This window comes from Eretmochelys imbricata, chromosome 1 (genome assembly GCF_965152235.1).
Source record: "Eretmochelys imbricata isolate rEreImb1 chromosome 1, rEreImb1.hap1, whole genome shotgun sequence".
In the NCBI taxonomy this organism is placed as follows: domain Eukaryota; kingdom Metazoa; phylum Chordata; order Testudines; family Cheloniidae; genus Eretmochelys; species Eretmochelys imbricata.
Window position 1 is genome coordinate 298051579 of NC_135572.1, and position 12375 is coordinate 298063953.

Genomic DNA, 12375 nt, shown 5'->3' on the forward strand with positions numbered 1-12375 from the left:
TTCAGTAGGACCTGAGGAATTGGAGGAAACACACAGATTAGGAGCTCTGCCAATGGAAACAGGAAGGTGGCTGAAAGGGAGCAGGGCTGTGACCATGAAGCAAGCAAACCTGATGGCATTTTCTGTTCTGCTTGGTTGCAAAAGGTCTACCTGGGGAGATCTCTTACCTTTGGAGGATGAACCTGATAACCTCTGGGTGAAGAGACCACTTGTGGTGAGAGGAGAAAGATCTGCTGAGGTGATCTGCCAGGGCTTTCCGGGCTTCTGGAAGATGGATAGCCTTGAGGTGAATGGAGTGCTGCAAGCAGAAGGCCCCAGAGATGGACGGCCTGCTGACACAGGGTGGAGGACCTCACTCCTCCCTGTCTGTCAATGTAGAACATGGCTGTCATGTTGTCTGTAAGCACTTGTACTACTTTGCCCGTGATCTGGGGAAGAAACACTTGGCAAACTAAGCAGACCGCTCTGAGCTCTCTCACATTTATGTGTAGGGAGAGCTTTTCCTGGGACCACAAGCCCTGAGTCCTGAGGCGATCGAGGAGGGCTCTCCAACCTAGATGGAAGCGTCCAAAACTAGCATCCAAAGCATCCAAAACACCAACAGATGGACATTGACAAAGGGAACTCCCCCCCATTGCCGACCAGGGGTCCTTCTACCAACCAAGGGAGGCGAGGACCGGGGCTGGAACACTAAGCACTGAGTCCAAGTGATGTCTGTTTGGTGAGTACACTGAAGCTAACCATGCCTGTAGGGGTCTGAGGCACAGCCTTGCGTCTCGTACCCTGTACGTGCATACAGCCACGTGTGCCAGGAGCTTCAGGGAAACCTGGGCTGTTGTGACGGAGTGGACCTTGATCCTGGATATCAGATCTGACATTGTCTGGAATGGAGCCTCTGGAAGGAAAGCTCTGGTCTGTGTCAAGTCTAGCACTGCCCCGACTAACTCTATTCTCTGGACTGGAATGAGAGTCGACTTTTGTTCATTTATCAACAGGCCCAGTGCTCAGAAGGTGGCTTGGACCAGGCTGATGCTGTACTTTACTTGAGCCTCTGAGTGGCCCTTGATCAGCCAGTCGTCGAGGTACAGGTTTGCCTTCTGGTTTCCCTTTGCCTTCTGAGGAAGGCTGCTACCACTGCCATGCATTTCATAAAAACCCAGGGGGCTGCAGACAGACCAAAGAGGAGGACAGTGAATTGGTAATGGGACTAGTTTACTATGAATCTGAGGAATTTTCTGTGGCCTTGGAAGATGGAAATAGTGTCCTTCAAGTCGAGGGTAGCATACAGTCCCCTGGATCCAGAAAGGGAATGATGGAGCCCAGGTAGACCATACAGAACCTCAGTTTATTAGAATAACTGTTGAGGAGCCGCAAGTCCAGGATGGGTCAATGAAACCCCCCCGCCCTTGGCCTTTGGGATTAGGAAATATTGGGAGTAAAACCCCTTCCCTCTCAAGTTTCAAGGCAACTCTTTCACGGCCCCACCTGTAGGAGGGCTTTCACCTCTGGGGCTAGAAGTTACTCCTGAGAAGGGTCTCTGAAGAGGGATGGAGGGGGGAGGAAGGGGTGAAGGAAAACTGAAGGGTGTAACTGTCCACAACTGTATTCAGCACCCAGCGCTCTGATGTGATGAAGGACCATGCTGGGCTGAAGTGGGAAAGTTGGTCCAAAAACAAAAGGGTCAGGAGCAGGACCTGATGTTGGAACTAGTATAGAGCCCTTGGGCGCACCTTCAAAAGTTCTGCTTGGGACCTCCTGAGTATCTATGCGACACCGGTAGTGAGGTTGAGGTGGATGGGGATGGTTGACACTTGTAACCCCTGCTCCTTTTCTTGAACAAGTCCTGTTGCGGTGGCAGAGCTGAGAAGCAGGCCAGTTGCTGAGGTCTGAAATGCCTCCTCGAAAGAGCCGGAGCATAGGAACCCAGGGATCTGAGGGTAGCCCTTGAGTCCTTCAGACCATGGATCTTTGTGTCTGTTTGCTCAAAAATGGTGACGTTCCCTCGAATGGGAGTTCTTGGATTGACTGTTAGACCTCCTGTGGTAGCTCCAAGGACTGCAGCGAAGAGCACTGCCTCATAGCCACTGCGGAAGTCATTGTTCTGGCTGCCGCATCAGCTGCATGCAGGGCTGCCTGGAGGAAGGCTCTGGCTATGTTCTTTCCCTCCTCTAAGAGGGCAGAGCACTCTTGCTTGGCATCATGAGGCAGCGAGTCTTTAAATTTCATCAAAGAGTCCCACATATTGTAATCATACTGCCCCCCAGCAAGGCTTGCAGGTTGGAGATACAAAGCTGCAATCCCCTCGTTGAATAAAAGTTTCTGGCAAACAGATCTAATCTCTTTAAGTATTTCTGTTTGGGGGTAGCACTTGCCTGGCCTTGTCTGTCCCTCTCATTGGCTGCTGTTATGACTCGGGACCCCGGAAGAGGGTGAGAATATAACTACTCGTACCCTTTGGTTGGCATATAGTATTTCTCCTCTGCCTTCTTCAAAGTGGGAGGAAGAGATGATGGGGTCTGCCACAGGGCTCTGACTGGACTCATAACAGCCTCATTGATGGGTAAGATCACCTTAGAAGGTGCTGCTTCAGCCAAAATGTCAGTGAAGCTATGGACTTCTTGAACACCTGAACCTCTAGCCCCAGATTAGCAGCTATTCTCCTGAGGGGTTCTCCTGCTCGGCCCTGAGACAGACTCATCTGGGGAGGAGAAGTAAGAAGCCTGTACCGGAGGGAGAGCTTTCCTCCTCTTCTTCTGCCCCTATTACTCTCACCAGGCCCACATCTTGCATGTAGGTACCAGGCTTGGTACTAGTGTCAGAGTCCAGTGTTGAATGGAGCAGTGTGGGAGCCAGCCTCTGGGACACAACTGAGCAGGACCGGTGGGATGACGGTTCCAGATTCCAGAACAGCCACTGCATCGGCCACTGCCCTGCCAGTCAGGTGCTGGTGGGGGGACCTGCACCGGGATCTGGTGGGATGTAGGATGGATACCACTGGTGGCTCTTGGGATGGGTGTAGGACTCCACCTCAGATTCCGAAGAAGAGGCCTCCTGAGGTGACCACGGTACCCCTTGCTTCTACCAGTTAGTGCCAAGGGTGCGGGGACTGGTGTCAGACCGAGGGTGAGCTCACAGATGAAAGAAGGGCAGTCTTGCCTCTGGAAGGTACCGAAGGCCCCGGTGCTGGTAAAGAGCTTGGAGCTCCATGCTCTCTTCTGCTCATGCTCATCAGAGCAGGCAGTTGTCCCATTGGGGTTGGCAGAGAAAATAAGTTCCTGGATGCTTCAAAGGCCTCTGGGGTAGAAGGCACTGCAACCCCACTGGCACAGCAATGACTTCCTGGTGCGGGCAGGTTCCTGCACTGAGCTCAACTGCTCTCGGGGTGGAGTTGACGATACCTCTATGGGACCGGGGATGGAGGAGTGGCCTGATGTGGGTTGCACTCCACTGCCTTCCCCCTGTTTGCCTTTTCTTGGCACTGGGGAGTGTCTTCTCTTGGACTGCTGTTCCTTATGTTTTTTCCTTGGCACTGGAGATGAAGAACAGTGCCGAGAAACATGCAGTACCAGAGGGGCGCTTCGCACTGAAGCGCTTGGTGCCCAATCCAATCGGCTTGGCTCCGACGCTGGTCTAAGAGCGGCTTCCATTAGGATAGCTCTCAGTCTAGCCTATCTTTCTCTGTACAATACTTAAGGTCCCGACATATCTGAAAGCGCTCTTGTATGTGACCCTCTCCCAGAGGCTTCAGACAACTGGAGTGTGGGTTGCTCACTGGCATAGGCTTGCCAGAGGAGGCACAAGGTTTGAAGCCCGGGGACTGGGGCATGCCTGGCCCCAGGGGAAAAGGGAGCCCCTCTACGCTAAAGGAGGGGGATTAATTATCTACACTTAAAACTATTTACACGGTTACTACACTAAGACTAACAAACTAAGTTGAAGAGATAAACACTGAAAAAACACCTTGCCGAAGCAAGAGGGCCTGTTCCAGTAACCGTCAGGGCGGTAAGAAGGAACAGAGGGTGTGGAGCCGGCAGGGCCCCTTATACCGGCGCATAAGTGTGCGGCAGCAGAGGGCGCTACAACTGGTCCGATGGATACCACTGAGGGAAAAATCTCCGGCAGTGGTGCACGCAGCGCGCACACATCTAATGTGGAATGGACGTGAGCAAGCACTTGAAGACGAACATCTCTAATTTATTTTTCCAAATCTGAAGATACAGGTTCACCACAATAAATAAATACTGAAATAAAAACTGAACTTTAGCAACTGAACGAACTTTGGTAGCCTATCACCTCAGCTAAAAAGCTAAAAGCTTCCTTCGGTGTGCTCTGGCTTCAGGTGACGTTTGCTTGCAGAGGTTAGCGTGTTTTAGTCTATGTCTACAGTAGGTGCTGTGGGTGGGATTCCCTAGCGTGAGTAGTCACACTCCTGCTAGCTCAGTAGGGTAGCCATGGTAGCATGGGCAGTGGCGAGCAGTGGCATGGGCTAACTGTGCTCAGTAAAATCTGTCTGAACTCCATGGATACATACTTGGCTCAGCTAGTCTGTGCCACCATGGCTACACTACTGTGTTTAGTGCCCGCTCAATGAGAGGTAGCATGAGTATGTCTATGCAAGCTAGAGATTCACACCCCTAGCTCTTAGTGTACACATAACCTTAGCTTTACAGTGTAGTGATGCTAAGGACATACCCAACCTGACAAAACATTGCCACCTGCTCAGAGTTTTGTCCTAATTTTGATAGGGCTCTGCCACTTCCAGCAACTGTGGCCACCAAGAAACTGTATTTGGGGGTGGTATTACATGAGAGTTCCAGTACAAAATGATGGCCTTTGCAAAATTCTGTGGGACAATGAAAGTCAAGAAGATAGCAATCATATGCTACATGAATGTATGCAAAGGGAAAAGAGAACTCAAGGCTTTATATGTGTCTGTTAACTACTAAGCCATGTAATAGGTACATCCAAAATAGCTTCCTTTTCTCTCTTTCAATCTATTTTATGTATACAAGGTGTGCACATATCTATTTTTAATTAATGAAGTACCGTCTCAAGAGGCTACGAAATCAGTTTTGTTAGAAATACATAACATAGCATTACAACTTATGCACACTTTGTTTTTCCACCAAACTTCTTAGAAACTGTGCCTGTATAAACTATCAATTTATGTCATAGTTCAACGATAAATTACCAACTATCTATCTATATAATTGAGAAGAATCAGTTTCCCAAACAGCTGTGGAAGTTTAAGTTAATTTTTGGATAACCTAGACTTTACAGAATCCTTTTTCAGGATGACCATGAATCTGTCTAAAGAAACCAGTGAAAAATTTTAAGACTGCTTGTTATAGGATTTATCTATACTCAAAAGACACCTTCTCTAATTACCCTCTCACTATCTTCAGTACAGCAGGGTGAGTGAGAGAAGACCAAAGCACAAGCATGGCAGAATGGGGCTGTCCCACTGCTCCCTTCCCCTTTAGTCCTCCACTTAGTCATTAAGTGGGCCAGGGGAGATGGTCCCACCTGAATGGCGGGCTGCTGGAAGCACCTCTCTTCCCTTCACCTATTAAGCTAGTCTGGGTGTTTCAAAAGTCTCTTACTCTACTGATAGCTGCCCCTCCCTCCCCTTCACTGGTTGTAGATTCGGAGCTGTGCCATTTATGATGCTGTTTCTAGGGATCAGTAAGGAATTTTTCCCATTAGGGAAAACTAGGTCTAGTGGGTTTTTTCACCTTCCCTGCAGCCTCCTGGAGGCAAAATTTGGTTGAAAGCAGAAGAATTCCAAAATTCATGTAATGCTGGTATGACCATTGACTCATCGCAACTTGTGGCTGGTGTCCTGTGCACATAAAGACTAGAAGAGCCAGCTCCCAAAGGTAAACAAGACCCAGGATTTCACTGTTGGACCTTGCTCTCAGCAGAGGAGAGGAACCTGGAGTCTTTGAGGACTGAGGCAGTCCCCAGCCCTGTGGCCTCTATCATTGCAGTCACCAAATTATTGTTTGGTTTGTGGTTAAAGTCCCGTGAGAGCAGGGTGAAAAGTAGTTCCCTTCCCCAAAGTATAATTAATAGGGTTGTGGCCTGCAGATTAATTCCATCCCAAGTATCTGTCTCTCATTCACCTGCATGTTCTGGTCAGTCTACTCATGATTCTGCTTGGCTTGACCGCTTGATAGTTGATTTCATGGTGGTTTATTTAACTTTGACAAACAAATCCCATATTAACCCCATGTACATGAGCTATCAGTAAGAAGACATAGGTTGATTGGGGTGATCAGGATCCAGATGCTGTCCAAATTTTAGATTCCTTCTGAGTTTGGATTTTTATTCAAACTGTATCCATACCCTGGATGCAAATCTGGATCTGCCATCCTGACTGAACAGGTGGAACTTTTGTGAAAACAGATTTTATCACCAAATTTCCATTATTTCTGCTTCCCCCAGCATCTTGCTTCCTCCCATCTCTTGAGCCCCCACTCGCTAATGCTGTCTTGTGGTAAATGGATCCATTTGCTTGTCTCCCCAAGGACAGGTCCCCAACCTGGAATGGAGCCACAGTGGGGCTCTGCAGGGCATGAGAGTCTGTGCTGGTGGCTCCAGTTGCAGGATAGGGGCCTTACAGAATGTTGCCATTTACGTGTTTACAAAACTCTCTCTGAAAAAAAATTCAGGAAGCAAAAACAGAATGTCTTGCACAGCTTTTAATTCAGTATGTGTCTAGTAGTGTATTATTTTCTCAAATCAGAACACAGATGTTTCATTCAATAGTTTCATTCCCAAATGCATTCATTTGTCCACATTGTTATATTTGAAAAATACAAACTAATATCTATTGAAGAAATAAAACCAGTTTATAGCTTTCTCTTGTGCAGGAAAAGGCTCTAACCATTGCATTGAATTATGACTGGTAAAGAAATCAAGCCTATATTTACTAGGCACTAGGACTCCGAGCTTTGTAATTTTCCACTGCATACACTTTAAATATTTTAGTGGGCTCACCCTAGAATTGCTTTTCAGTCTCTCCTGCATCATTTACCTTCTCCAAGTGTCCTGTGCAGTAAGTCATGTTTTGCTTGCAGCTTTGTGATGAGATTACTCCCTTCCAGGAATTCTCTGAATTTCTGCAGAGACAAAAATCAATGGATTAATTTTATCTGTTACTTCAATTCCTTTTGAAAACACTTGTTTGGACCAGATCACATGGCTGAAGAAGCAACCAACATACCATGAAATAGAACTGCTCAGTCTCCTGCTGGTTAGCTCTTCTTTTTGCAATGCTGGGCTTACTCATGTACGTCTCAGAGACTGTTGACTTCACAGACTCTGTAGAGCGACTGTGCTGGAAACATTCTGACACGTCATAGTCCTCAATGGTGACCATGTCTTGTATAGTCTGCAAAGTAGCTTCTGTCGTTTTCTTAACCTGGTATGAACATGTGCAATTTATCAAATAGAAAGGAAGATAAATAAATTCTAGAAGCAGCTTACAATGGAAACTAATGACTGAAATGAATTCACTCTTACATGCTCTGTGAATGAACTGAGGTATATGACAATAGCAAGTGCCATGTTTTACACTGGTGTAGAATAGAAAAAAAAAAAGAGATCATTGGTTCCTAGGTCTGTCTCTATGCTTTAATAAGTTACTATAAGCAAACATAGGCTGCTCTCCTGTTGACTGAGTATCATCATCAGAATTTGGTCTCTGAACAATAAAGTGGAAAAAAAAAGTGGAAGTGAATAGAAACAGTACTGGTACTCTAACCCGAACTGTCGGCTCCCCAGATTAAAATATGATTGAGCACATCTGATGGCATGGCTGACAGTGCACTGTGTGCTCCCATGAGAAACTCTGGTGCAACAATTACCTTATGTTGGTAAGGGGTTTGATGTGTGGTAAAGATCATGTCTATAACCCACAGATGCAATATGGATGAAGAGAAGATGGAAGAAGGTACAGTTTACACAGCTATCACAGCATCTCCTACTAGCTGCAGAATTGTGTAGCTAATATGGCCATTCAGAGTACACAGATGACTAGAAACAGAACAAGAGATACACTGCATCCACACAATGAAAAGTCAAGTGATAAGATCCAGATGATAGTGCGTGTACCATCAAGCTCTGCGGTAGTGAATATGTTTGGAGGTGAAGTTGGTGACCTGCATGCTTACTCCATAAAAAGTCACTTCTACATACACCTCCTTTGCACACGCACATCTGTCTCTGTGAAACAGTGCTTCCCCATTCATATGCCCTGGCCTACTATCATGAGCCTCCTGCTTCTCCCTATATTTGTGCACTCATCTGGTGAGCAATCAAATATGCTTTCTTACCTTCTCTCACTTTAATCTTGCTTTCTCCCCATATCTCCTGAATGGTGAATCTGAGTTACTTTTTGAATTTACATAGTTTATTAAACTATTGTATGTTTGTTTACATAAGTATATGGATTCTGATTCAGGCCTTCAAGGTATGAATAGAGTAAGAAAATGCCATGGCTTTTAGTTTTAGGAACAGATTCTCATTTACACTTCTTTAAGTAAGTATAATTTATGCACACTTTAAGGCCCCCATATGCTGCCAGAGTGGTGTGAAGAGCCCTTAGTTTTTTTTATTCTTTTTAAAAAAAAGAGCAACTTTTTTTTACTAGGTGAGCCATCATCAGGAAAGGCATTCAATATCACTATGTATAAATAGCTCTAGCTAAGAGCGTAACAAAGATTCTGCCTCTGCAGCCATAGAACACAGCCAAAATTCCTTCATCCTTCAAAGCTGGTAATCTGGGAAATAACCATTTGTTAAATCCATGGTAGAGAGAGGGGAGGGGGAATTAGATAATTAGACCTCAGTAATTCTGCTCATAATACTTCTTAGAATCTCAGCAACTGCCTCCAAAATCGACAAAGTCCATTTTGTAGGAGACAATAAAAGTAACAGTTTTAATCTATTGTTTTTATAAATTTCTCTCTCTCTCTAACGTTAAAACTTGAAAATCCAAAATGCATGGAACATGAATAAATCTAGAATCTGTGTTGTTCTGTATAACAAGTCCATGCAGACAGCTGCAATGGGAGATTCCTTGCAGCGGCTTGCCAATGACCTTAGTTATGAGGTTCTGAAAAGGGGAAAATTTACTGTGCTAGTTTCAACAAAGACTCGTTGGCTGACATGCACATGTATTGCCAAGAATTGAAACACGCTGGTTTTTGCTCAAATACATTAGTTTCAGTAAAGGTGGATTGAACAGTTACAAGGAAAGTGCAGTTGTTTCAACAAATGCCATTGGTTTAAAACCACCACAACCACCTAAATGTGAGTAACTTGAACTATATTTGGTTTAAAAATAAATGCACTGGCTGGAATACAAGTGTTTCTTTAAAAAGCAAAATTAATGCGTCACACATATGGGTCAAATAAACAGAAGCATTAGCTGAAACACTGAGAATCATTTTTTTTAAGCTGAAAAATATCCACATAAATAAGAATATTTTCGATGAATCCTAAATGTAAAGGAATTGATAGATACAAGCTCAAACACATACAATGAATTCTCAAGGAAAGCAATACACAAACTCAAATACACACATTTTTAAACCACTTATAACTGATTCTGACTCATTATTGACTTCATTCCAGGCCTTTCCTAAAAGAAAAATGGAAGTTTGTACCAAACCATGGAGGTATTTTTGATCTGATCCAGTTCTACAAGTGACTCAATGATCTGCAGGGTCAAATTCTGCACTGGTACACCTTCTGTGCAGCTCCTCTGACTGGTGATGCATTCAAGATGTATTAAGGCATAATTTCACCTTTGGGGTACAGTTTTTAACCTCTGAAATGTTTATAGATATTTGATATTATAAATGAAAATTGTGCGGATAGATTTAAACCATTTTAGTCTAAATCAGTGGTTCTCAACCTATTTACCACTGTGGGTCGCATCCAATACTACCAGTATGGCCCTGAGGATCTCACATGGGCTGCAGCTCTGTGCTGACTGGGTCGCAGGTTGAGAACCACTGGTCTAAATTATGTATCGTAGTTTTTGACACAGTGGAAATCAGGGGTGCCAGGTGAACCACGGGCTTGGGGAGGTTAGCCCCTGACCTGGCCCACCCCTTCTGCCTGAGGCCCCACCCCTTATCCTCCCACTGGAGCCCAAAGTGCCCCCCTGCCCTCAGCCCTGGGCCACCTGGGAGTGCCAAGTGGCACGACCCCAGTGCCTGGGGGCCCCCCCCCCCAAGTCCCGGTCACAGGTCGGCTGCCCTAGTCCCAGCCCCAGCATGATTTCCAGAAGAGGAGCAGCCTGCCTGGGCTGGGGCCAAGGGCGAAGCGGCAAGCAGGAGGGGCCTCGGGGCAGAGCATGGGCAGGGCCACGCAGAGCTGTTTGGGGAGGCTTAGCGTCCGCCGGCCTGTGATACGTGCCTCCCATGGTGGAAATCCTTCCTCTCCCAAAATGCTGTTTATTATACTTTACAAGCAGAGACAAATCTCACCTCTTCATTTTCAATTTTGAGTGTGGCCAGTCGTGACTGTAGCTGTTGATACCTGAGCATAAGCTCTGCTTGTACCGGTTGCTGGGCACTGACCTGACAAACCTAACAAAGAATCAAAAATGGCTATTAGACTCAGAGAAAATTTCAATTCACCAACACCAGCTTCTGTCACTCTCTTTAAAACCAGATGAATTGCTGCTGAAACTATTAAAAATGTAATTTAATTTAGATTTTCATTTTCCAAATCAATTATTTTAAGTATGTATGTACTATAAGCCCTCGTCTACACTATGGGGATATGTCGATTTTAAAATAAATGCTTCTACACAACCAACCCCGTTCCATTGACCTAAAGGGCTCTTAAAATCAACTTCTGCACTCCTCCCCGGTGAGGGGAGTAGCGCTAAAATCGACCTTGCTGGGTCAAATTTGGGGTAGTACAGACGCAATTCGACGGTATTGGCCTCCGGGAGCTATCCCAGAGTGCTCCAATGTGACCACTCTGGACAGCACTTTGAACTCTGATGAACTAGCCAGGTACACAGGAAAAGCCCTGGGAAATTTTGAATTTCATTTCCTGTTTGATCAGTGTGGAGAGCTCAGCAGCACAGGTGACCATGCAGTCCCCCCAGAATCGCAAACGAGCTCCAGCATGGACCAAAGGGGAGACACTGGATCTGATTGTTGTATGGGGAGAAGAATCTGTGTAGGCCAAACTCCGATCAAAAAGAAGAAATGCTAATATATATGCCAAAATCGCAAAGGGGATGGTGGAGAGAGGCTACAAAAGAGACACACAGCAGTGCCACGTGAAAGTCAAGATGCTCAGGCATGCCTACCAAAAGACAAAGGAGGCAAACAGTCGCTCTGGGTCAGAGCCCCATACATGCCGCTTCTATGATCAGCTGCATGGCATTCTAGGTGGGGACCCTTCCACTACCCCACCACTGTCTGTGGACACCTGCAAGGGGGGAGTCTCATGCAACAGGGAGGAGGATTTTGTAGATGAGGAAGAGGAGAAGGAGAATGCACAGGAGGCAAGCGGTGAATCTGTTCTCCCAGGCAGCCAGGACGTTTTCATCACTCTGGAGCCAATACCCTCCCAAGGCAGGATTCCCGACCCTGAAGCCGGAGAAGGCAGCTCTGGTGAGTGCACATTTGTAACTACAGTACAGGGTTTAAAAGCAATAGTGTTTAATGTTTGATTTGCCCTGAAGAATTGGGATGCATTCGTGGCCAGTACAGCTACTGGAAAAATCTGTTAATGTGTCTGGGGATGGAGCGGGAATCCTCCAGGGACATCTCCATGAAGCTCTCCTGGAGATACTCTGAAAGCCTTTGCAGAAGGTTTCTGGGGAGGGCTGCCTTATTTCGTCTTCCATGGTAGGACACTTTACCACGCCAAGCCAGCAGCAAGTAGTCTGGAATCACTGCAGCACAAAGCATGGCAGCGAATGGTCCTGGGTTTTGGTCGCATTCAAGCAACATTAGGTCTTTATATTTCTGTGTTAGCCTCAGGAGAGTGATATCATTCATGGTCACCTGGTTGAAATAGGGGAATTTTTGTAAGGGAACAGTAAAAGGAACCCGTTCATGCTGGGTTGCTTGTACTTGGCTAAAAGGGATCACCCTGGAGAACAGCCACGCGGCAGGGGGAGGGGTGAAGGGATCATCCCAGAGAATAGCCATACGGCAGGGTGGGGGGAGGTGTGTGCTGTACATCCACCCAAAAACCGTAGCCCCTCCTTTTAAATGTGAAACCCAACAGGCATTGCTTGCTATGGGAAAGGATGGCGCTGCAGTTTGAAACCATTCCCACATGTTACGAAGGCAGAAGAAGCCAACCCTGCATATCAAAAGGCTTACCATGGCT

The 12375-nt window shown here is 46.2% G+C and overlaps 1 protein-coding gene across 5 annotated transcripts in view; it reads right to left on the reverse strand.

Moving 5' to 3' along the window:
* Positions 1-12375, reverse strand: part of SRGAP1 (SLIT-ROBO Rho GTPase activating protein 1) — a 239278-nt gene that overhangs the window by 55067 nt on the left and 171836 nt on the right. For 4 of the 5 annotated variants that reach the window (XM_077833521.1, XM_077833492.1, XM_077833482.1 and 1 more), the window contains 3 exons: positions 10503-10604; positions 7229-7426; positions 7040-7124 (listed from right to left, as the gene is read on the reverse strand). In XM_077833521.1, coding sequence (XP_077689647.1) covers positions 7040-7124; positions 7229-7426; positions 10503-10604 — 385 coding nt within the window. The remainder of the gene's footprint in view (positions 1-7039; positions 7125-7228; positions 7427-10502; positions 10605-12375) is intronic. The other variant, XM_077833502.1, reaches the window with a different exon arrangement.